We start from the raw sequence: 25,688 nt of genomic DNA, 5'->3' as shown, positions 1-25,688 counted from the left end.
CAAAAGGCTTATACAAAAATAAAACCAAAGTATGTTTTCCTGTTAAACATACCTATACCTATACCCATACCTTTCTGTGCCATGTCATATTAGATGACATCATATCCCCCTGCTGACTGAGGAAAAAAGGAACACCTTTTAAAGTGGCGATTCTCTTATATTTAGCAGGGGGAGAGCAACTGGCCCTATCCAACCTCAGCAGAGCATCCCTCCAGTGGCTGTTGCGGGTATCTGCCTTATGTTTCTTTTTAGATTGTGAGCCCTTTGGGGACAGGAAGCTAGGGATGTGCACGAAACCGGCAAATGCCAGTTCGAAGGAAGCGGGGTAGCTTTAAGGACTGGGGAGGGTGCTATTAACTCCCCCACACACCGCATTTCCCCCACCAACGCTGTGTGCAAAATCAGTCCCATGGGGCAGCAGTGTACCTCCTTGCCTCCCCAGTGTGTCGCGGAGTGGAAGCACCATGACGTTGCAACGCGCACTGGGCACTTCCAGCCAGCGATGCACCGGGGAGGGAAGGAGGTACACTTCCGCCCTGCAGGACCAATTTTGCACACAGCACTGGTGGGGGAAATGCAGCCGGGTGGGGGAAATGCAGCCGGGTGGGGGGGAGGGCACCTTTCCCCGCAGTGTTCCCTCTAAGGTGTGCACACGTGCATCTGCTCATATATTTTTTTATGTCCGCTCAGTTAATTTTAGATCCTGCTCAGGTTGACTCAGGAAGGACCCACTCTGAATATACGTGCGTGCCGTCCAGAACAAAACTCATTCTGCACACACATGAAAAAAATATGAGAGAACACTGTTCCCCAGTCCTTAAAGTTATCCCCCCACCTTCGAACCGGTGGACTTTTGAACCAGTTCAGAGGTTCATAAAAGGGCCTCCGAACCTGTCCGTGCACATCCCTACAGGAAGTCATCTTATTCATGTATCATTTATTTTTCTATGTAAACCACTTAGAGAACTTTTGTTGAAGCGTGGTATATAAATATTCATAGCAGTATTAGTAAGTTCAGAAGAATAGCGCACAAGTGTTTTCACACAAGCAGCCCCCCCACCCCACCCCACCCCCGAAGTTTAATGGCAGACAGAAAACTAGTTGGTTTATGAATTCAAAGCTGTCTTTTATCAAAATGGACCAAAACTTCCATGGCACCATTTTAAAAGAACTAATCCTGGCTGGACAAAAGGGAGCCTATAGCACATGAGACCCTGGGCAGCCTTGCTGTAAACTACGGTACTTTCCCACACCCAGCTCCCCGCTCTCCACATTACGGTATTACCAACACTGGCCTACATTCAAGGGTGGTTGTAAAGCAAACAACTCTTATTCGCAGTCTCAGACCACCTCCAACCTGCCATATTAACGGTTTACTACAGTACAGGGTTAGCATAAGAGATCCAAACCTGCAATATGGGAATAAGACAGCACTGGTGGGCTGTTGCAAACCACTTCCAGACCTCAATGCAATATGGGAATGATTACTTGAACCGTTGTTTGCATTTTCAACACAATTTTATAAATATTCTAGAAGTTCACAGAATTCATCTTTCCCACACAAAATTTGGGTGGGGGAGGGGGAACAGTGCTATCAGAGCAAAACTCCGATAAACTCCTGGTTTTCTCCATAGTTTCCGACAAACAGTTGTTAAATTTCCCCTTATTCGGCACAGCAGCGGGGGAGAGAAATGGTATCAAATAATGCAGCCAGGGCAGGAGGAAGTCCCGTCTCCAGGCAAACGAATAGTGCGTCTTCCCATGTAGGAGGAGCGGCCACTCCTTTGACGGGCACCTCCACGACCAATGGTAACAGCCAAAGACCAATGCACACTCCTCCCCCTGTTGAAGCGGCTACAGAGCGGAAGGTTACGCGATTTGGAGCCTCCAAAGTGGGACGAGCAGAGGCGCCAGCAACGAGGAGATGGAATTGCCGGTGAGGGACTACGGGATGCCCAGGTTCCCGCTCCCGGGCGCAGGCATGAGGGAGGGAGGGAGGGAAGGGTCGGGGGCAGGCGGCAGCAGCAGCAGGAGGGGCGGCGCGTACGTTGAGAAGAGACATGCCGAATGCGCCTTCCTTCCAGGCTGTGCCTCGTACGGACCTCACCTTTCCCACAATGCCCCGCGCGGGGAGGTTGGTGGGTGGGGTTCTCCGAGTCCCCCTCCTTGCAAGGGGATGAAATATCTAGCTGCCTCTGCTGATTGTTTCTGCGATGGTGTCCCTTCCCCTCTCCAGAACTGTCAGCTTTCCCCCCACACTGCCCCTAGAGTCTCCTGTGCCTTTAGGAACAGCGTGACAGGCAGAAATTCAACAGGTGACCCCTCCCATGGAGCTAACAATGATAAGAAGTATTGAATTTTCTCCTGAATGTTTGCTTGCTGTTGAAGCCAGAGTTTTCCTGGAGCTTGGCAGAGGGGAAAGGCAGAGGTGCTACTTCCTTCATCTCAAAACTTCTGCCATCTAAAATATTGTTTAGTTTTTGAAGTTTTGACCCGGAACTGAAAACAGCCATTGCAGGGTTGGCCTCAGAATCTATACCAGTGTACCAAAAAGAGACAAGCTATAGGGAGGATAGTGCTGTAGCGGAATAACTCTCAGGAAGAGCCTCCCCCAGGGTCTCTTGCCTGGCGGCTCTCTACAGTAGCTGAGCAGAAAACAACCAGTTCCCCATCCCCAAAGGCCTGGGATTATACTCTGATTGTGTGAAGGTAGTATAAACCCTCACCTGTAAACTTACTAGATATATGTCAGTCCAGCCCAAGTTAATGTGTGACAGGCTACATGCCTAGCACCAACTGGAATATTCATTGGGGTGGGGCTGATCTTCAAGAGCTGCACACTGCACAATTTACTTTGGAAGGGCCGGATTCAGCAATCATGCATGGCCATTGTCTGTCTGTTTCTAAAATGGCATCGACACAATACATGTGATGCTAGAGGTCACATGTAGAAAAATATTTGGAGATCAGAACGACTCCCCTGCCCCCACCCCGCCCCCACTCATCTCATGTATGCTACTCTATATTTGAAAGAGTATATCTAGAATGTATCTATTCTCAACCCCATCAAAAATAAGAACAAAGATCCCTGCTCTGCTTTTTTGAGTTCTAGAGACTTTGATTTGGCACAGCACTTAGAAACTGATTTGTCGTCGATTGCTGAGTGTAGCAGGGTGCATGTATTGATTTAAATCAAGACTGATTTCAAAAAGATTGCTTATTTGGTACTTCGATGTATTTCAGGGCAAGAACCCACAAAATAATGAAAGAAATCAAACAGGATAGCAGCAAAGGCCAAAAGCAGCAACAAGATTCAATCATTTCAGGAAATACATGTACAAAGAGAATCCTAGTCCTAATGACTTTGTTATTAGCATGTGCTGTTCGTCTGGGGACAGAAAATACAGTATTGACATATGCATTGAAACTTCCTTACAAATTCTCCAACTGGCTCCAAAAGAAGCCACAGTCTTCTTCTTGGCCATTCAAGCAGGAGGTCTTGGAGCAGTTTTGGTAAGAAATTATTACCAAAATTATTCATATCAATGTTTTCTGGTCCCTGATAAAGAGCACATACTCAAAATGCATGGGAACTATCATTTGAGTCTTAGTACATTTGTCTCCTGCAGCCATTGGATTCTACTGCTGATTTTTGTACTTCATATTTTGTAAACAATGTACTGATTAGTTAAAACAGTAAAACATGTCAATTTACAATAAAATAGAGCATTTCAGTTATATAGGAGTCTGTGTGTAATTTTGATTTTGTATTAAACTGATTTTAGAAAATGTTTCATGTATGCTATTTAATGGGTAACTTTGTTCATTATGTTTGTCAAACTGCAATGCAGTAGGAATATTAACTAGAATTATGACTGGAATATTCATAATTTGCAAATTGCAAAGCTCAGGTAATTATAGTGTAAAAATGGAAGTTTACGAGATCATGTAGGTGGTCACAGTGTGGGATTGTCTTGATGATATATAGGATAACATCTCCTGGAACCAGAGGCTGAATTCTGGTACTTATGACAACCTGTCCGCCCCTTGTCCCCATACCAAACCCATAACAGATTAGTATGCAACATATTGTGCCATAATTTTGCCCCATGTTTCTCTATTTAAATAGAAGAGCAACTATGAATTTAATATTCTTGTGAAGGGGACATATATCTAATTTTAAAATAATATAAATGTAGGTTTAATGTACTTGTATTCAGAAGTAATTTAAATCAGATTGCTTTTAAGAAGAAAAATTTAAGATATTTAATACTTTCAAAAAATTAGAATGTAATGTAAATGCCCCCTCCCCTACCCCTGAAGTTCTTTATTTACTTATTTTAATCCTTTCAGTTTTTCTTTTTGTCTGTGCTGGTGTCAGAGCTGTGATGGGGCTTCCTTTCCAGTGACAATGTAGTTTCACACTTCAGAGTGGATCACTCTCACTGATGTTTTAATTTAAATCAGGTTGTTGTTTTTTAAAAAAAAGACTTTTAATTGTTTCAGGTTTCAGCTATAATAAGTTTCCCTTATTAAATAGTGTGGTTTAAAATTAAATTTGAACTTAACACAAACATCTAATATCTTAAAACTGAGCGTATGGCCTTCACATGAGCTTTTAAAAGGCTGCTTTCCTTTATTCCTATTCAGCCCAGCGTAGTGTCCCTCCCACTGGCTGTTTGCTGGTGTCTTTTTTAGATTGTGAGCCATTTTGGTGCGGGGAACTATTTTGCTACATAAACACTTTGTGAGCTTTTAGTTTGAGAAAGAGTGCTATATAAATAAATAATTTTCAGGGAACATAAGAACAGCCCTGCTGGATCAGGCCCAAGGCACATGTAGTCCAGCATCCTGTTTCACACAGTGGCCCACCAGATGCCACTGGGAGCCTACAGGCAGGAGTTGAGGGCATGTCCTCTCTCCTGCTGCTACTCCCCAGCAACTGGTACTCAGAGGCATCCTGCCTTTGAGACTGGAGGTGGCCCTCCGACTGGTAGCCATTGATAGACCTCTCCTCCATGAAGTTATCCACAGCCCTCTTAAAGCCATCCAGGTTGTTGGCTGTCACCACATCTTGTGGCAGAGAATTCCACAAATTGATTATGCGTTGTGTGAAAAAGTACTTCCATTTGTTGGTCCTAAATTTCCTGGCAGCAGGGGTGTAGCAAGACCCCCGGGGATCCAGGGACAAAATCTTTGTAGGGCCCCCTCGTCACACATGCAAAGCTTGCATGTGCCCCAAGCCACACCCCCTATGTCTGACATCAGACGCAAGGAGCGGGGCAACAAACATCTTCCCCCACTGCCTTCCTTGCCTTGCTGCTGCTTCTTATTTTTGCCCCTGTGGTGGCGGCAGGCACTGTGGCTGGACCGGAAGAGAGAGACATGCAGGCTGGCTGGAGAGGCCAGGCCACAGCACCTGCTGCCGCCACACCGGGGCAAAGATAAGAAGCAGTGGGGCAAGGGTAAGGGCAGGAGCAGCAGGGCAAGGGCGGTGGCGCAGCATGGTGGGGCAGTCTGCTTAGGAGCCCCTTGGGGTCCCTAGACTCCCTGCTTGTCCAATGGATATTTGTCCCTGCTTGCCCATGCCTGGCAATCAATTTCATGGAGTGACCCCTGGTTCTAGTGTTATGTGAGAGGAGAAGAATTTCTCTCTATCCACTTTCTCCACACCATGCATGATTTTATAGACCTCTATCATGTCTCCCCGCAGTCATCTTTTTTTCTAAACTAAATATACCTAGGTATTGTAGCCTTGACTTGTAAGCAAAGTGCTCTAGGCCCCTGATCATCTTGGTTGCCCTCTTCTGCACCTTTTCCAGTTCTACAATAGGGATGTGCACGGAACCACAGTCCAGCGGTCCGGCACTGGTGTGGGGGGCCCTTTAAGGGTGGGTGTGGGTGTACTCCCCCCCCCCGCTGCGTTTCCCCCACCGGCGCGTTCGTTTTTGAAAGCTTTTGGGGCGGCAGGATACCTCCCTGCAGCCCCTTCCCCCAGTTGTCGGCAAAAAGCTTCAAAAAGCCTTTTGCACGTGCGCACGTCACGTCTCTGCGATGTGCACGCGCACATGACGCGGAGACGTGATGTGTGCGCGCGATGTGCGCACACGCAAAAGGCTTTTTGAAGCCTTTTGCCAATGACTGGAGGAAGGGGTGGCAGGGAGGTATCCTGCCGCCCCAAAAGCTTTCAGAAACGAATGCGCCGGCAGGGGAAACGCGGCGGGGGTGTGTGTAAGTATACCCACCCCCGCCCTTAAAGTGTCCCATACACCAGTGCCGGACCACCCTCATGTCCGGACCGGTTCGGAGGCCTTCAGAATGGCCTCTGGACCGTTCCGGGCTCATCCCTATTCTACATTGTCCTTTTTTAGATGTGGTGACCAGAACTGTACACAGTACTCCAGGTGTGGCTGCACCGTCGTTTTGTATAAGGGCATTATAATCTTAGCAGATTTATTTTCGATCCCTTTCCTTTTTAATTGTAAACCACCCTGAGTCAGCTTGGAAGGGCGGTATAAAAATCGAATAAACAAACAAACAAACAATGATCCCCAGCATGGAATTGGCCTTTTTCACAGCTGCCGCGCACTGAGTCGACACTTTCAACAAGCTGTCCACTACAACCCCAAGATCCCTCTCCTGGTCAGTCACCGACAGCTCAGATCCCATCAGTGTATATTTGAAGTTGGGGTTTTTCGTCCCAATGTGCATCACTTTACACTTGCCAGCATTGAAGCGCATTTGCCACTTTGTCACCCACTCCCCCAGTTTGGAGAGATCCTCTTGGAGTTCCTCACAATATGTTTTGGATTTCACTACCCTGAAGAGTTTGGTATCATCTGCAAATCTGGCCACCTCGCTGCTTACCCCAACTTCTAGATCATTTATGAATAAATTAAAAAGCACTGATCTTTAAAAACCAGGGGAGGGAAATGGTTCCCTCTACCTTGCACAAATGCAGGCAACTTCCATTCAAGGAAGAATTTGGGATTCAACCCAATATGTATTTATGGCTATAGAAAACAATGGCTATAGAAAACAATATTGGATAGGAAATATCTAAATAAATAGATTTAAAAAATTTTTAAATGCTTTAATGGCCTTTTAAAAAAACAGATTATTTCAAGCATGACTTGTATTGCTGATTTAAATCATCCTGATTTAAATCATGACCAACCCTTCTGCCCTTCCTGTTGGTGCAGAGACATGGAAAAAGAAACTGGGCAGAAAATAAGAGGGAGAAGCACGTGCCCTGCAGCTTTTCCCCAATGTGGCCACTCTGTTCTAGCAAAGCATTTGCCAGGTAGGAGGCAAGGAGTCTCTCTTAAATGTCCAGCAGTGATGCAGCCCTTCCTGACGTGCTCATCGTTCCCCTGAGCTTATATTGGGGAGGAGAAGCAGCTGCTACGGCCAGTCTCCCACTGTCAGGCAGCGAGCCCTGGAGCTATTGCTGACGTGCTGCCAGCCAGCCAGCCGGCCTTCTCAGATTTACTACCCTCTCTCTCCTTCAGTTCCGTGAAACAGCCCCATGCCACGTGCTTCCTGGTGACGGCTCCAGCTTTTCACCCAGAAGCAATTGTTCCTTGCCTTCAGCAAATAGCTAATTACCAAGATGCTTGTCTTGCTTTTCCCTAGAGCACGTCCCAACTAAATACACTTCTTTCTTTTTTGTTGTTTTAAATGCTCAGTTGCTGAATGATCCAGAGGAAATAGCGGCTTTGTATCGTAACCTGAGCCAGTTCCCATCTCTTTCCAGTGCCTGTATTGGGCCTGAGGTAACAACTCAGTATGGGGGCAAATACTGCAACGTTTACACAGGTAAACACTCTCCCTAGTTTTGCCTGCATCATTGGGAGCTGTATTTGCTAATGGAAAATGGGGTGCATTTTGTGGCCATAATTACATCATCTCACCTTGTCTTTGACCCTTCCAGCCTTTGTCCTTTCTCTGCTAATCATAAGAATATAGCCTCAGACTAGTTGCCATTGGCAGTGCTGACTGTGGACCAGAAACGAGGATGATGGGCCTCTTAACTACAGCAGGGAGGCTCCCAGGGCTTTTGCCTGTAGTGTGTAACGTTGCTAATTTGTCTGAGTCTTCTAAAGCTGCTTGCTGTGTTGGCACATTAACAATCTGTTCTCTGCTTGGAGCTGCCTGAAGTCTGGATTGTACGAGCTGATCTTTGCGGACTTGACAAGTCCTAATGCTGGTGGGGGAAGAAAGGGATTGGACTTGAGGACTTTTGGTCTCCTCCAGTAGTTTTGTGTTTGCCTGTTTATTTAGTGGAGAATCTTCCATTCTCATTGTATCTGGCTGGAAAGGAGCTTTCTTCCCTTCTCTTCACAGAGTGGTCGCAGCGGGACTTGGAAAGAGCTGAGAATGTGAAATTCTGCCGCCAGTACCTCATCTTCCATGATGGCCAGTCCATTGTGTACTCGAGCCCTTCTGGCAACTGCACTGAAATCAAGGGAGAGTAAGTCCCCATTTATTGGATTGTACCACCCTTTCTGTCAGAAATCTCTGGCCAGTGATTAAGCCTTGTGTCATCTAGGGATGTGCACGAACCGGTTCACAGGCCATGTTGGAGGCCTGTGAACCGGTTCGCTTGTCCAGCGGTCCGACGAACCGCCGGTGGGGGTGGGGGTGTTGCTTTAAGGGCGGGGGGGGGGTTGTACTTATTCCTCCTGCCGCTTCCCCCCCTCCGGTGCTCCAGTTTTAAGCCGAATCTTCGGGGCGGCAGCATTCCTCCCTGCCGCCCCTGCTCCCTTGTTGTTGTCCAAACCAGGAAGTAACACGGGTGCATGCACCTGCCGCGCGCATCACACACGTCACTGTGACATGTGCAGCATGCGTGCACGTCAGCAGTGTGTGTGGCGGCAGGCACATGCAGCTGTGTTACTTCCGGGTTTGGACAACAACAAGGGGGCAGGGGCAGCAGGGAGGAAAGCTGCCGCCCCGAAGATTTGGCTTAAAACTGGAGCACCGGAGGGGGGAAAGCGGCGGGAAGGGTAAGTACAAGCCCCCCCCCCCGCCATTAAAGCAACACCACCACCCCGGCGTCGGACCACACCTCCAGGTACGTGCACATTACTAGTGTCATCTGCTGTAGAACCAGAGGAGTGGCTCAGGAACCAGCAAAGCCTTGAATCTCTGTTGCTAGTGTTGTGTGGATTTAGCAGCAAAAGCAATTCCAAATTCTGTGCAATATGGCCCGAATTCTGTGATCCAAAATTGTGCAAATTGCACACATTTGCATGTATTTTCTTTAATTTCTCATAATTTAATCAGCTTCCCGGATTCAGCAACCTGAAATTTTGTAGGATGATGCTGAAGTCAAACAGTTCTCGGTTTTTCTCTTTGACTGCCTTTTTTTTCTTACTAAGATTTGTATTGGCTTTATTAAATAATCAGATGACAGTAGAGATGGCCTACCGAACCCATCCAACCCTTTCCACAGCGAAATCTGATATCCAGGCAGGACCCCTGGTGCAAACCTTCCTTGCCTGGCAGTTGCTGTCCCTTACATCTGGGAAGCTTCATTGCCCCTTCCTTGCTCAAGATGCTGGTGGTTTCCCCTGGAAGAACATCCACTGTCTAAGTCTTCCCATCTCTTCTTATTGGCAGCCTGCATGCTCCTGCAGATCTGGCTTTCCACGTGCTCACCATGTTACTTTCCCTCTTAGGCTGCTCAGTCGGGACTCTCCTAGTGGGCTACAGAAAGCTGTTCTGCGAAAGACTAGCAACAGCAAAGGCGAGGAGAAGCAGTTCCTCGAGGTACGTCCGCTTGGCGGAAGTTTGAATCTCTGTGGAACAAAGGAGCTTGCCTCTTTTATCCTGCTTAGAGCAAGGCCTCCTAGAAGTACTCAGCCCCTTTCTTCTTAGAGCAGTGTGGCTTCCCATTCTGCCGATGAGAATAGTGATTCCTTCAGCCATTACTGTTTGAAGCTGTGCTGTCAAACTCCCACCTAGCTTTCATCTCAGAAGTTATACTGCAGCCATTACTTGTGTGGCGTTCCTGTTCCATGAGAGGAACAGGAAAGGTTCATGGCTCCGCTGAGTAACTTGGAATTGATCAAGTCTCCAAAAAAGACACAAGTAGTGAGAAAGGGCAAGAGGGTTAGGCCCTAAAGAGCTCCCCTCCCTGCAGGCAATTAACGGTGTCCTCTTTGGCAGGCGGATCACCTGCCCAGATGATGATGATGATAATGATGATGATGATAATAATAATAATAATAATAATAATAATAATATCTACAAATTGAAATTGAAAGGCTGTGGCAGAAAAAGACCCAAATAATCCCAGTGGTAATTGGCGCCCTGGGTGCAGTTCCAAAAGACCTTGAAGAGCACCTCAACACCATAGGGGCCACAGAAATCACCATCAGCCAATTACAAAAAGCAGCTTTACTGGGAACAGCCTATATTCTGCAACGATATCTATAACAACTGACAATAAAATTCTGGCATCCCAGGTCCTTGGGAAGGACTCGATGTCTGAATAAAACAAACCAGTCAATAACACCTGTCTGACTGTATAAACAAGCAATAATAATAATAATAATTGTTATCAGATACACTGCAGGAATAATAGACTGGACCCAGGCAGAGCTAGAGACGCTAGATCGTAAGAGCAGGAAAATCATGACCATCAATCATGCTCTGCACCCCCGCAGTGATGTAGATAGGCTCTACCTCCCTCGCAGCTCAGGTGGAAGAGGAATGCTGCAAGTCCATCAAACAGTAGAGGAGGAGAAAAGAGGCCTTGAAGAATATATAAAGGACAGTGAAGAAGATGCACTTAAAATGGTCAAGAACGAGAAACTATTCAACACCAATGAAAGAAAGCAGGCCTACAAGAAAGAACAAGTCAAGAACCGAGCAGAAAAATGGAGAAATAAGCCACTGCATGGTCAATATTTGCACAATATAAGTGGAAAATCAGACATCACCAAGACCTGGCAATGGCTTAAGAATGGCAACTTGAAGAAAGAAACAGAGGGTTTAATACTGGCTGCACAAGAACAGGCACTAAGAACAAATGCAATAAGAGCAAAAGTAGAAAAATCCACAACAAACAGCAAGTGCCGCCTTTGTAAAGAAGCAGATGAAACAGTGGACCACCTGATCAGCTGTTGTAAGAAGATTGCACAGACTGACTACAAACAAAGGAATGACAAGGTAGCAGGGATGATACACTGGAACATCTGCAAAAAATACAAGCTACCTGTAGCCAAGAATTGGTGGGACCATAAAATTGAAAAAGTTGAAGAAAATGAAGATGTAAAAATATTATGGGACTTCCAACTACAAACAGACAAACATCTGCCACACAATACACCAGATATAACTGTAGTCGAGAAGAAAGAAAAACAAGTCAAAATAATCAACATAGCAATACCAGGGGATAGCAGAATAGAAGAAAAAGAAATAGAAAAAATCACCAAATACAAAGATCTACAAATTGAAATTGAAAGGCTGTAGCAGAAAAAGACCCAAATAATCCCAGTGGTAATTGGCGCTCTGGGTGCAGTTCCAAAAGACCTTGACGAGCACCTCAACACCATAGGGGCCACAGAAATCACCATCAGCCTATTACAAAAAGCAGCTTTACTGGGAACAGCCTATATTTTGCGACGATATCTATAATAACCAACAGTATTGATGATAAAATTCAGCCATCCCAGGTCCTTGGGAAGGACTTGATGTCTGGATAAAACAAACCAGTCAATAACACCTGTCTGACTGTGTAAACAAGAAATAATAATAATAATTCGATTTCTATACCACCCTTCCAAAAATGGCTCAGGGCGGTTTACATCCTCTAATAAAACGCTTAGTGTCCGTCCGTGGACGGACACCAAGCGTGTGTCCGTGCCTCCCTGCCCTGTTCTGCGCCTGCGCGAAGCGAAGCGCAGGCACAGAACAGGGCAAGGGAGACACGACCACCGGCACCCGGTGGCCATCTTGGGCGGCCAGAAGCGGCCGCCCCGAAAAAACGAAGCCTGCAGGCGGCGGTGGACGGCAAGTGGAGGAGGCGGCGGGGGAAAGCCAGGCAAGCAGAGGAGGCGGCGGCGGGCCCGGCCGGAGCCGCCGACTCACCCGGAGAAGGCGGCGGGCCCGGCAGGGGAAGGCCAGGGAAGACGGCGGCGGCCCAGCGAGGCGAGTGGCCGCCCCGAAGAAGCGAAGCCTGCAGGAGGCGGTGGACAGCGAGCGGAAGAGGCGGCGGGGGAAGGCCAGGCGAGCGGAGAAGGCGGCGGCGGGCCCAGCCAGAGCCGCGGACTCACCCGGAGAAGGCGGCGGGCCCAGCAGTGGAAGGCCAGGGAAAACGGCGGCGGGGGCCCGGCGAGGCGGCGGGGCCGGCCGGGAGAGGGCGGGGGCAGGGGCTACGGGGAAGGCAGAGACGGCAGCGGAAGGCAGCAAAACTCTCCCCTACTAGCGCCCGTTATTACAACGGGGTAGAAAACACTAGTAGAGAAATAATAAATAAATAAGATGGATTCCTGTCCCCAAAGGGTTCATATTCTAAAAAGAAACATAAGACACACATCAGCAACAGTCACTGGAAGTACTGTGCTGGGGGTGGATAGGGCCAGTTACTCTCCCCCTGCTAAATAAAGAGAATCACCACGGTAAGAGGTGCCTCTTTGCCAAGTTAGCAGGGTTACTGCTAACATGACTGCCGGGAGCTCAGAGGGCCGGGTTGCTGGGATGCATCACCCCCCATCCTGAGCTCCAGTAATGCACCACGCAAGTGCACGGTGCATTATGGGGATCCCCCCTCCCCGAAGCTGCCCGGGACGCAGCCACGGCTGACAGACGATCTCAAAAATGGGGGGGGTGGCAGACGATCACTTGTTCTGGAGGGTGGCTGCCTAGGTGGGTTTGCCGCCGAGGCACCACTGGGATCGGGCCCAATTCCAGCGGTACATACCTGCACCGAAAACCGGGCTGGGCTTGCTTCACCCGGTTTCGCATGTGAATAGCTTCACTGGGTGCCTGAGTAAGAAGGGGTTCAGGGACTAAAACCGTGCTATGTCTGTTTCTGCAGGTATGGGAAAAGAACCGCAAGGTGAAGAGCATCGAGCTGACAGCCCTGGAGAAACACGGCCAAGTGTATGAGGATGGTGAGGCTTCCCTGCCGCTCTGTTTTGATTTGTAAGAAGCAAAATGGCTAGACCCTGACAAACCTCTTGCCTCTGTGTTGGGATGGGGGTTTGGAGAGAAAGTTCCTTGGGTTGTCCTGATAAGCACTGAGAGGGAGAGTTCTTAGCCTTTTGTCAAGTTTGGTGTTGGGGCCCTGGAAATCTTGGGTCTTCCTGGGTGATTGGCAGATATGGTGGTGACGAGTTTTAGAGACTAAAGGGCTGAGAGGGCAGGAAGGACTAGAGAGGTGCTGCTGAAGCACCATTTTAGAGTGGGGTCAGTGCTGCAGTTGACTGTTGTGTTATTCTCCTCCTCAGACCAGTTTGGCTGCTTGGCCTGGTCACACTCAGAGACTCACCTCCTCTATGTGGCAGAGAAGAAGCGTCCCAAGACTGAATCCTTCTTTAAGCCAAAAGCCCCCGAGCTGAGTGGTGAGGAGGATCTGACCAAGACTGAGCAACGAGACAAAGCCATTAAGGTTTGATGGGGACTTTTTTTTACCCTGTGTTCTGCCTGTGAACTGAGCAAAGAGGCACCTTTTTAAAGTGGTGATTCTCTTTATTGCGCAGGGGGAGAGCAACTGGCCCTATCCAGCCCCCTCACAGCATCCCTCCAGTGGCTGTTGCTGGTGTCTGTCTTTTGTTTCTTCTTTAGATTGTGAGCCCTTTGGGGGACAGGGAGCCTATTTATTTATTCATTCATTCATTCATTCATTCATTATTTCGCTATGTAAACTGCTTTGGGGACTTTTGTTGAAAAAGCAATATATAAATATTCATAGTCGTAGCTAGTACTTCAGCTTCCCTTGGTGCAATTTGACTGTGCTCTCAGCTATTTTGCTGGGCACCGAGTGCTTTGATTCCAAGCTTGGGACAGCAGCTGTTCCACTCTCCCAATCTTCTGTACCCATGTTAGCAAGTCTTACTGCTTTTGCTATGTGTTCAGCATGTGACGTGGAACCCACACTTGCTCTTTTCGCCATTCCAACCTAAGAAGACTCTCCCTAATGTTCTAATTTTGGAGCCTTATTTGTATTTGGAATGAGATACGACTGGTATTTTCATCTTTGAACAGTAGCTTTAAGGGAGCAGCATCACTTTCCTCTGGGATTGTGGAATGGCTTTCTTTGTCTGCAGATCTGTATGTTTGCTTGCTTGCTCTTAGGGTGGGAAGTGATTTGAAGCACGTTGCCTGAAGCAGAGTTGAAACCAGCGATGTGAGCCCTGGCAATCTGCCAGGCAGGTGTGAACCTCTTTGCTAATACTAGAGATGTCTCAGAGGACCTCTGCGTTCTGTTCTCTCTTTCTCTCCCCCCACCCCTCTCCCTCTGCCTTTCCCAGGGGGAGCAGTTTGTATTCCATGAAGACTGGGGAGAGACCCTGGTGGCTAAGAGCATTCCTGTGTTGTGTGTATTGGACATAGAGAGCAACAATGTCTCAGTGCTGGAGGGTGTTCCAGATCACATCTCCCCCGGGCAGGTGAGTGCAGAGCAACGAGGGAAACGGCTGGGCCCCTGCAGTCCAATTGCACTTGATAGGGCCGATGTGTGTACTCCCACTAACCACCACCACCCGCATCTAGGCGAATAGGCTGTCTCTTAATGTTGTATGAGCTCTGGTGAAACTGCTAGGATATAGTGAAGAACTCGCCACTTGTGAGCCAGGAACACTGCCTTCCCCAAAAGAGAATTTCAAATCCAATCTTTAGATGCAGCATACCCCAGAGGGAAAATGATGGAATGCCTCTCCCATTTCCTTAGTTTCTGGTGGACCCCCACCCCACCCCACCCCACCCTCCTGTTATATTTTAGTTGGACTGTTATCCAGTGACTCTTATTTCCAGCCTCCCCTCCCCTTCACCTGGGAGATGGTCTCCACCTGGTCAAGTCTTAGCCCTAACTGCCTGTTTCTGCTTGACATTGCAACCCTAGGCCTTCTGGACCCCTGGCGACACGGGGGTGGTGTTCACTGGCTGGTGGCATGAGCCTTTCCGTCTAGGGTTGCGGTACTGCACCATTCGCAGGTGAGCTCCTTCTTCGAAGCGTTAGGGATCCTGACGAATTTGACTCTCTGTATTGCGATACGGATGGAGGACCAGATGATAGAGAAATGGGCCTAGGAGCATCCAAATTGTAAACACTGAGCTCTCTTTGCTGCAGTGAGCTTTTTGGATTGAGGTATTATTTCTGCAGAACAGCACTTGTGGAGAGGGGTTGCTGTAGTCCTGTGACTAAAAGGAGTTGTGTGGCTCCCTTCAGTTGAAGTCCCTTCCCCGAGTAGACTAGGGCCCTCTTCCATTTGTCAGCCTTGCTTGTTTCCATCTAGGAAGTATTCTGTGAGCATGTCAGCAAGGTCAGCTGGGCAATGGGTGCAAGAATACTGTTTCTGTCCTTATGATGAGTGGAAAGATAGCTTGGCCCTAGGAAAGAAGTGCCTTTTCTTCTCTCCTCCCACCCCACCCCCGCCCTGCCCTTGGCCAATGTTGCATGATGCTCTCTCAGATCTGCTCCCGCTCACCCCGCTCTCTTCCAGATCAGCCCTTTTCCATGTGGACCTGACAGGTGATCGTTGTGGTGAGACATCTTTTGCTCTTGTTTATTTCCTGGGCACTGGTTCCTCGTGGCCCTCCTCCTTCAATTGCTGCCTCTTTTCCCTTTGCAGAGTTGCTGTCAGAGGACACCAAGGCCATTTGGTCTCCACGCTTTAGCCCAGACCAGTGTCGCATTGTATATCTGGAGAACCAGGCTTCTGGGCCCCACCAGCAATGCAGCCGACTGTGCATGGTGCGTACTGTGTTCAGGACTAGGCTAGGCTGATAGGCTCTTGGTGTAAAAGCTGGAGGAGTTACTCAACCATTTATTATTATTATTATTATTATTATTATTATTATTATTTTACACAGTCAGACAGGTGTTATTGACTGGTTTGTTTTATCCAGACATCGAGTCCTTCCCAAGGACCTGGGATGCCAGAATTTTATTGTCAATGTTGTTGCTGTTGTTATAGATATCGTCGCAGAATATAGTCTGTTCCCAGTAAAGCTGCTTTTTGTAATTGGCTGATGGTGATTTCTGTGGCCCCTATGGTGTTGAGGTGCTCTTCGAGGTCTTTTGGGACTGCACCCAGGGCACCAATGACCACTGGGATTATTTGGGTCTTTTTCTGCCACAGCCTTTCAATTTCAATTTGTAGATCTTTGTATTTGGTGATTTTTTTCTATTTCTTTTTCTTCTATTCTGCTATCCCCTGGTATTGTTGTTATAATAATAATAATAATAATAATAATTATTATTATTACATTTATATCCCGCTCTTCCTCCAAGGAGCCCAGAGCGGTGTACTACATACTTCAGTTTCTCCTCACAACAACCCTGTGAAGTAGGTTAGGCTGAGAGAGAAGTGACTGGCCCAGAGTCACCCAGCAAGTATCATGGCTGAATGGGGATTTGAACTCGGATCTCCCCGGTCCTAGTCTAGCACTCTAACCACTACACCATGCTGGCTCTTTAAGCCATTAGGCTTATTTAATGGCTACCTGATGTGTGGAGTGAGAGAGAACTCAGTCATGGTGGCAACTGCAATTGGGAGCCATTTTTCCTGGCAGGGCTTCTGAAATGGTGGTAGCCTGGTCAAAGGCATTTGGGGCAGAATGCTGGGGTGATCATAAGGAGAACTGAGGCAGAACAGGCCTGACGACCACCCACAGCTTGCCCTATGATGCAAGGAATGCCTTAACTGGGATAGGCCCCCTGCATTATGGAGCATTGCAATGTGTCTTTCCTAGCAGTGCCATAAGCTGAAAAGGGTCTGCCTTGGTTGATCTTGATGCTGAGAAAGTCTTGTGGGGCACAGAACTGAGCTTTGCCGCATCTGTTGCTCACATCTTTCTTCCTCTCTTTCAGTATGACTGGTACACAAAGCTCACTTCTGTTGTAGTGGAGATTGTGCCTCGGCAGAGCCAAGGTCAGTAATTTGATAGAGCTGACATTCCCAGGGTATGCAGTGGTGGCGCCTCAAAAGGATTTGAGGGTATCCAGTAGGCCTGTGCTGCTGGGAGTACTGGAGGCTGGGAGTATTGGAGGCCTGAGCCTTTTGGAAGGGCGGTATAAAAGTTTTAATAATAAATAATAAATAACTTTCCTATAGCAACATTCCCTCCCCCCACCAGAGTATGGCAGCTGATTGTGAGGCAGTTGCCAAGTTGTGGGGGGTGGGCAGCGGGATCCGAGTTGTGGGGGGGCAGCGGGAGCCAAGCTGTGTGGGGGCAGCGGGAGCCGAGTTGGGGGGGGGCAGCGGGAGCCGAGTTGGGGGGGGACGGTTTAAGAAAGGCGGACAGGGAATGCAGGGGGAGGGGTGAGAGTCAGAGAACTAGGGCGCAGATGTTCTGCACAGGGCCATCTAGTAATAAATAATTTTGTTTGCTTGAAGCTTGGAGAGTTAGCCATGGCAGCTGGCTCCTCTTGCTTACACTAGTGTTTTCTGCCAGATTTCTCTGCCTTTGTGCCAGATTCTGGGACACCTTCAGTATTTCAAAATCCACATTTTGAATTAGGAAAGCCCCTGGATCTAGAATATCATTTGGCACCTGTTGCAAAGAGGAGTTGGCGAGCACGGGCATATCCACAAGGAAATGGCATCAGGGTCAGCCTTACCATTAGATGGTGTGAGGTGGCCCGTTTCAGGCCACAGACTTTTCTGGGTACCATGAAAAGGCAGAAAGTATTTAGTTTATTACACTCTTTTTATCACAGGCGGTGTGGAGGAATCATTTGGGTTTTCTGCCTTGGGCATCAACAAATATCATGGGTCATCTCTGGCTGGCATCCACAGAATAGCTGAATAGAAGGGGGCTGTTGGGTCTTATTGTATGTACTCCACAGCCCAGTTCCCAAAGCAGTCCCTGTGTCTTGCTGTATGAGGGCAGCTGCTGTTTGACTGCACACACACTATTTCTTGCAGGTGAATTCACAGGGATCTACAGCACAGCACTGCCTGAGCACTGCTGGGCAGCAGACAGCCAGAGGGTTGTGCTGGACACAACTCAGCGCAGTAGGCAGGTAAGAGGACATTACGTTTTCGGCTGATCCAAGGGTAGTTTGCTACCTGGCTGACTTCTAGGGCACTTCTAAGCGGAGGATCTTTTCAGTGTCAGGATCTTTTCAGTGTCAGGCTGAACCTTACAGGTCCAAATAACAGAGCAGCAGATTAGCAGCATCAGAAATCTGGCTTCGTCCAGATGACCGAAGAGAGATGGTTGTGCAAGAAAGTCTTGCACCTATACTTGTCCATTGGTTTGTTTTGCAGCACTTCAAAACACTTTGTATAAAAATATGTTCAATAAATAAAATTTGTAGCACCCATGTTTAATGCTAAATTGTACAACTAGCTGCCTGGGAAGCTCTTGTCTGGGTGCAATCTCAAGACGCTCTCTCCCATGCTGTCTTTTCCCTCTAGGATCTGATTGTGGTGGATACAGTGACAGGCAAAGTGTGTTCTCTTACCAAGGGTAAGTAGCAGACATAATGTCCTGGCTCTGGTCGTTGGCTCCCTTCTTTGAGTAATGGGCAGCCCTGCTGCATCCTGCCACTGCTCAGCGGAGAACTCTTGTGTTTTGGGCTGTTTACAACAACATAAAACAAATATTAAAACATTAAAACAATTTAAAACCATAATTCTAATTAAAAAGCTTGGGTGAATAAATGTGTCTTTAAAGGCTTTTTAAAAGCTGTCAGAGAGGCTCTTATTTCAGCAGGGAGCACATTCCAGTGTCTCGGGGCAGCAACAGAGAAGGCCCTGAATAGCCACCAGATGAACTGGTGGCAACTGCAGATGGACCTCTCAGTGGGCAATGGGGCTCACAGTGCAGAAGATGTTCTCTTAAATACCTTTGGCCTAAACTGTTTAGGGCTTTATAGGTTATAACCAGCACCTTGTATTTTGCCCGGAGATGACGATTAATATTTATGTACTGCTCTTCAACAAAAGGTTCCCAAAACGGTTTACATAGTTATAAATAAATAAATAAATAAAATGGCTCCCTGTCCCCAAAGGGCTCTCAGTCTAAAAAAAGAAACATGAGACACACACCAGCAACAGTCTGTCCTTGGGATGCTGTGCTGGAGGATGCTGTGCAGGGGAGGGATGGGGCCAGTTGCTCTCCCCCTGCCAAATAAAGAGAATCACCAATTTTAAGAGGTGCCTCTTTGCTCAGTTAGCAGGGGCCTTAATTGGTAGCCAGTGTCACTCTTTTAGAGATGACCTAGAGACCAACCTGGTTGCCTCATTTTGCACCAGTTGCAGTTTCCAGACTATGCACAAAGGCAGCTCCACATAGAGCGCATTGCAGTAATCAAACTTGGAGGTTACCAGCATATGTACTACTATTTTGAAGTTGTATATCTCAAGAATTGGACGCAGCTGGCGTATCAGCCGAAGCGGATAGAAAACACCTCTGACCAGAGAGGGAAAGAGAGCAATGAAACTGTGTTTCTTTACTAACCTAGGGTCCCAGCTTGGAAGCTGGGCACTGCTCACTGTTGACCGAGATCTTCTAGTGGCCAGATTCTCCACTCCCAACTGCCCTCCCCTGCTGGTAAGTGTTACATGTCTAGAGGTTTGGCAAAGGAACCTGAATGTGAAACCCCAGTGCCTGTTGCAGCAGTACAGAAGAAGAAGAAGAAGAAGTTTTGTCCCTCTTCTTTCAGTTTCATCTAAGATAATCTGAATATTAAATAGGTCAAGCCCGTTGACTCTCACTTAGGAACCAGTCTGTTTCAAACTAAAGCAGAAAAAAAGAGAATCCTCTAAATTGAAGATTAAGATCCTCAACTTAGAGAATTCTCTTTTCAGCTTGTGTCAAAATTTTGTTCAGGTTTGATGGCACAAACCTTGTGCCCAGGACATAACATTCTGAAACTTAGGTGCTTAGCTGATTCCCCGCCCCCGCCCTTGTAATTTTGAGGAGTCAAAATGTGAGGTGAGAAGCAGAGCAGTATATGCCGATGCTTTTGCAGGCCCAAGCTGAAATTGCAGCAGCTTTGGGGCCAGGAGAGAAGATCTGCAATGCAGGGTACAATGATTCAGAGTCCAGGGCTGGAATATAACAGAGTTTTAGTAGAAATAGGGTTCTGCCTACACCCACACATAGGTATTCTGCCTTGTTAGCTGTGCTGATTTTTCTCACCCTGCATTTGCACCGGCCCTGCCTCTGGTTTCCTTTTTCAGTACCTGACCAGAGTTGCATCTGTTCTGTTCCTTACTTCACCTAAGCGAGACACCTGAATGAAGGAAGTCTACCCCAACAGCACTGGCTCTTTCTTTACCTCAGCTGAGTTAATAGCTTTCTCTTGCTGCAGATGGTGGCTTTCCTACCTCCTGCTGGCAAGGAAGCGGAAATCCACTGGGTGTGCCTGGAAGAAGCCAGCCCAATTCAAGACATCATGTGGGATATCCATACACTGCAGCCTCCTCCAGAACAGGACAACCTCCAGTATGGTGAGTGCCCAGAGAGGAAAAACTGGACAGACTCTCCTGCCCTGAAACAGGACCTTAGGGAAGGATTTGGGTCACTGGGATTGAAATGCAGGCTGTGGTGTGTCTTGACTTTCACATCCCATTCCCATGGAAGGTGTTCTTTTTCTTCACAGCAGGGCTTGATTTTGAAGCCATCCTACTCCGACCCACTGAGGTGCCAGAAAAGGCCAAGTTCCCATTGGTGGTGACACCTCACGGTAAGTTCCTTGCCTCCCTCCCTCCCATCATTCAAGACATGATGCCATGCCCTCACCACTCAGTATTCTTCCATCTCTCCTCTGTCCCTCACAGGAGGCCCGCACTCTGTGTTCACCACCAGCTGGATGCTATACCCAGCTGTACTCTGTCGGATGGGCTTTGCCGTGCTACTGGGTGAGTGATATTCTGGATCCTTCTCAGCCACCCAATGGGCTGCTGGGGTCTCTGCATTAGCATATATAGAATAATGCACCATGGTCAGGGGCACTGAGCCTCGGAAGTCACCAGCTCTTCTCTTGTGCCAGAGGTGGAGGTTTGTAGTGCTGTGACCTCGATTAGAATTCTTGGCCAGAGACCCTAGGATGGTACCTTATGCTGAATCAAACCGCTGGTCCATCTAGCTCGGTATTGCCTGTGCAGATTGGCAGCAGCTATTAAGATTTATCCCAGCCCTATCTGGAGATGCCAGGGATTGAACCTGTGCTTTCTGCATGTATGGCAGGTGCTGTGCCACATGGACCCGCCCCTCAGATGACTAGATGAGGAGGAGATTCTTCTTCATCTCTCCATAGCTAGCCTGTTGTTTCAGTAAGACGACCCAGTTACTCAACAGCAGGCCAAGAGAGTGGAACTTGAGGAGCTATGGCACAAGAAGCATGGCCACCCTCCTGGAAAGCAGGGGTTGTTCTTTGGGGCAGAGGGGTTGGTACTAAGGGTGACATTCTAGGACTACCCCCCAATTCGCTGGGATAATAGGAGATTCCTGCCAAGATGTTGCCTCCCCATTAGAGTAGACCTCCCCATGCAAATGTTTCCTGGACTGAACCGTGACTGGGCAGAATAACCACTCCCTGTAAGGCACTGAGCTTAAGAACAGCAAGGAACCTGGTGCCGTGCTTCCAGTGACACCACTTTCCTCCTGTTAGTGAACTATCGAGGATCACTGGGCTTTGGCCAGGACAGTGTGGACTCCCTGCCTGGGAAAGTGGGCAATCAGGATGTCAAGGATGTGCAGGTAAGAAGGGCCCAAATATCTGTTTCCCCATCTCCAACAGGAAGAATCTAAATGTGTCTTGACTGGGATACATGCAAGTTATCATGTGGTGGGAGAAGAAGATTCAGCCTAGCCTCCAGGGCTCATAGCTCTTTTTATTCCATTGCAACACATACTGCATGCAATTCTGCCATGGAGCTCGTTCAGATGATCAGCGGAACACATAATACAGTCTTCATGAGACAAGAGTACCTCCAACATTCATGTAGTGTCCTTTGCTCTGCAGCTTTGAACTCGGATGTGTCTTCAAACATGCAAATCCCACCCAGTACATATTGAGATGTTACAGTCCCATGACTCTGCTGGGTCATGGACTGGAATCAGAATCAGCATCATTTGGATGGATTCTTCGTCCAAGAGTCCAGCGTTCTCGCCAGGTTATTGCAGCCCCATAGTCCCTCCCTTGGCATGGTTGCTCACCTCTTCTTCTTTTCTTTGCAGTTCTGTGTGGAGCAGGTACTGCAGAAGGAGCCCCTCGATCCACAGCGGGTGGCTGTGCTTGGGGGCTCGCATGGCGGCTTCCTGTCCTGCCATCTCATTGGCCAATACCCTGGCACCTACAAGGCCTGTGTGGCCAGGAATCCAGTGGTCAACATGGCCTCCATGGCTGGAAGCACTGACATCCCTGACTGGTGAGTAGCCCCAGCACCCTGAACATGCCTGCCTTCCACCCTAGCCTATGGCTGCTCTCCTTATGCTTGCTATTCTGTCTCTTGTAGGTGCCTGGCTGTGGCTGGCTTACCCTATGACCACGCTGCTCTCCCTGATCCCAGACAGTGGACAGAGATGTTGCTTCATTCGCCTATGCAGTATGTTGATAAGGTACAACCCCACCCTCTGCATACACTTGTTTAAGAACTCCATGCTTGCCATTCTTTGGCTTCAGGGCTCTGGTTTCCAACATCTGCCTGACAGCCTGGAGCTTCTGTCTTTTTCTTTTCCCCTTAGGTTCAAACACCTGTTCTCCTAATGATAGGGGAGGAAGACAGGCGTGTGCCCCCCAAACAAGGGCTAGAATATTATCGTGCCCTGAAGGCCAGGGGCATTCCAACACGGTGAGCATCTTCAACAAACTAGGGAAGAAATGCAGTGCAGGGGGATTTATGGCGAACAGAGTTCAGGAAGCAGGGAAGAAATGCAAAGGAGGGGGGTTAATGGGGATAAAGGGTGGTAGTCAAGAGACTGGATGTTTTATGGTTTTTACTGTTTAACTGATTTTAAGGTTTTTAAATGTGGTTTTTATGGAGTTTTATTGTATTTTAACTTTTGTAAACCACCTTGGGATGCCTTATGAAAGGCGGTATAAAAATTGAACAATAAATAAAATAAAATAAATAAATAAGAGACTGAAGCAGAAAAGATAATAATGGGTGAGTAGATCTACCTAGAGATGGTGGCATGAACAAGACAACTGCACTTTGACTCATGTCTGTATCTGTCTCTTTCTAGGATGCTGTGGTATCCAGGCAATAACCATGCACTGTCTGGTGTAGATGCTGAGGCTGATGGCTTCATGAATATTGCACTCTGGCTGATTCAGCATTTGAAATGATGTTTATGGAAGCTGGACTACCCCTGACATCACCCACCTCCCAATTAAGCAGAATGGCTAGCTAACCAAGATTCAAGTCACTCCTGTTCCAAACAATAACTATGAGGACTGAATGCTCTGGTACCTTCACCCATGGTCTTCAGAGTGTGGATGGGTCAATGGATTCGGTGACAGTGACTGGCATGTGTTCTCTTGGCCAGCTCAGTTGTGCCAGAGGCAGAGGTCACCCTGGCCACATGCTGTTGCCAAATTGCGCACCCTTCTAATCAGTTCCACCACAATGGGTAACTACACACGTGGACAAATGTGTTGGTACCCCTCCATGAAAAAAGAAGAACCCACAATTGTCTCTGAAATCACTTGAAACTGACAAAAGTAATTGGCACCCATCATTGTTTATTCCATATTTAACAAAAATAAGACGTTGCTTTAGAATTTTGATGCAACAGAATATTTCAAATAATAACACAAATGAAAATGGCATGGGCAAAAATGATGGGACCCTTCACCTAATATTTTGTTGCACAACCTTTAGAGGCAATCACTGCAAACAAGCAATTTCTGTAGCTCTTAATGAGACTTCTGCACCTGTCAACAGGTAGTTTGGCCCACTCTTCCTGAACAAACTGCTCCAGCTGTGTCAGGTTTGAAGGGGGCCTTCTCCAGACTGTATGTTTCAGTTCTTTCCATAGATGTTCAATAGGATTCAAATCAGGGCTCATAGAAGACCACTTCAGAATAGTCCAATGTTTTGTCCTTAGCCATTCTTGGATGCTTTTAGCTGTGTGTTTTGGGTCATTATCCTGTTGGAGGATCCATGACCTGCGACTGAGACAGAGTTTTCTGACACTGGGCAGTACATTTCTCTCCAGAATGTCTGGATAGTCTTGAGATTTCATTGTTCCCTGCACAGACTCAAGGCACTCCATGCCAGACGTAGCAAAGCAGCCCCAAAACATAACCGAGCCTCCTCCATGTTTCACAGTAGGTATGGTGTTCGTTTCTTTGGAAGCTTCATTTTTTCATCTGTGGACATATTGCTGATGTGACTTGCCAAAAAGCTCCAGTTTTGTCTCATCTGTCCAAAAGACATTCTCCCAGAAGCATTGTGGCTTGTCAATATGCATTTTAGCAAATTCCAGTCTGGCTTTTTTATGTTTTTCTTTCAACAGTGGAGTCCTCCTGGGTCTTCTTCCATTGAGCCCACTGTTACTCAAAAAGCGACAGAAGGTGCGATCAGACACTGATGGACCTTGACCTTGGAGTTCAGCTTATATCTCTTTGGAAGTTGTCCTTGGCTTTTTGTCTACCATTCTCACTATCCTTTTGCCCATTCTGGGGTCGATTTTCCTCTTGTGGCCATGTCCAGGGAGGTTGGCTACAGTCCCATGGACCTTGAACTTTTTAATCATATTTGCAACTGTTGTCACAGGAACATCAAACTGCTTGGAGATGGTCTTATAGCCTTTGCCTTTAACAGCTTGTCTATAATTTTCTTTCTGATCTCCTCAGACAACTCTCTCCTTTGCTTTCTCTGGTCCATGTTCATCGTGGGACACATAATGATACCAAACAGCAGAGTGACTGCTGTTCTCCATTTCAGTAGGATGAATGACTGATTGCACAATTGGAGACGTATGATACTAATTAAAGAAAACAGCTCATTTGAAAAATCAGTCTATTCCTATTATTTATGATCTTTTCTAGGGGTACCAACAAATGTGTCCAGGCCACTTTTGAATATCTTTGTAGAATAAGCAATACTTTATCTCTTTCACACTTGATGACATATCAAAGGCATGCAGGTATACATGGGGCAATTGCTTTTCATTTAATCGCTTTTCAGGAGGCATAAAACACTTTTTCAATGAGCTGTAAGGGTACCAACAAATTTGTCCATGTGTGTTTTTGGAAGTGACAAATGCTGAAGCCTTGAAAAATGATCCTATACAATGTTAATGCAATCTTTGTCTTTAGAAACTTGTCTTTGGGAGCAAAACTGGAAAGTGTGAGTCCCACAGGGTCTAGTTGCAAATGGCAAATAAATACAACTGATTATCTAAGACTTCTGTGTCCTAACTTCCAATATATATTATTGCAATGTATAATTACTAGGCTGGGAACTATCGGCTGCTGAGATGAGACTATCCTTGGAGAGTGTTGGATTTGGGGGGATAGGAAGAGGTCATGGTGTCAGCAGCTTGTAGTT

General features: G+C 47.4%; 1 protein-coding gene across 3 annotated transcripts; it reads left to right on the top strand.

Annotated features, from left to right (window-relative positions):
- The first annotated feature begins 1,738 nt into the window (after nucleotides 1-1,738).
- Nucleotides 1,739-25,544, top strand: LOC128346751 (acylamino-acid-releasing enzyme-like). 3 transcript variants are annotated; one of them, XM_053300369.1, is made up of 23 exons: nucleotides 1,739-1,936; nucleotides 3,244-3,513; nucleotides 7,689-7,818; nucleotides 8,347-8,473; nucleotides 9,684-9,774; nucleotides 13,049-13,124; nucleotides 13,461-13,621; nucleotides 14,484-14,621; nucleotides 15,074-15,165; nucleotides 15,675-15,715; nucleotides 15,804-15,925; nucleotides 17,045-17,105; nucleotides 18,102-18,199; nucleotides 18,597-18,648; nucleotides 19,646-19,734; nucleotides 20,498-20,636; nucleotides 20,792-20,872; nucleotides 20,967-21,047; nucleotides 21,800-21,888; nucleotides 22,369-22,559; nucleotides 22,647-22,749; nucleotides 22,876-22,982; nucleotides 23,377-25,544. In XM_053300369.1, the coding sequence occupies exons 2-23, from the start codon at nucleotides 3,334-3,336 to the stop codon at nucleotides 23,477-23,479; spliced, it is 2,352 nt and encodes a 783-aa protein (XP_053156344.1). In that variant the 5' UTR covers nucleotides 1,739-1,936; nucleotides 3,244-3,333; the 3' UTR covers nucleotides 23,480-25,544. The 3 variants fall into 3 exon arrangements, with proteins under 3 accessions (XP_053156344.1, XP_053156343.1, XP_053156345.1); XM_053300368.1 differs by having other exon boundaries at nucleotides 1,741-1,936; nucleotides 20,789-20,872; XM_053300370.1 differs by lacking the exon at nucleotides 3,244-3,513 and having other exon boundaries at nucleotides 1,744-1,936; nucleotides 20,789-20,872.
- The last annotated feature ends 144 nt before the right edge of the window (nucleotides 25,545-25,688 follow it).

This window comes from Hemicordylus capensis, chromosome 2 (assembly GCF_027244095.1).
Source record: "Hemicordylus capensis ecotype Gifberg chromosome 2, rHemCap1.1.pri, whole genome shotgun sequence".
In the NCBI taxonomy this organism is placed as follows: Eukaryota; Metazoa; Chordata; class Lepidosauria; order Squamata; family Cordylidae; genus Hemicordylus; species Hemicordylus capensis.
This window is presented reverse-complemented; position numbering and strand designations above follow the sequence as displayed.

Bases quoted from the DNA above. Each gene is read 5' to 3' on its own strand.
- LOC128346751 (XM_053300368.1), top strand. From the start codon at position 3,334: ATGTACAAAGAGAATCCTAGTCCTAATGACTTTGTTATTAGCATGTGC. The intron at 9,775-13,048 runs GTACGTCCGCTT...CTGTTTCTGCAG, and splicing joins AGGAGAAGCAGTTCCTCGAG to GTATGGGAAAAGAACCGCAA. The intron at 18,200-18,596 runs GTAAGAGGACAT...TTTTCCCTCTAG, and splicing joins CAACTCAGCGCAGTAGGCAG to GATCTGATTGTGGTGGATAC.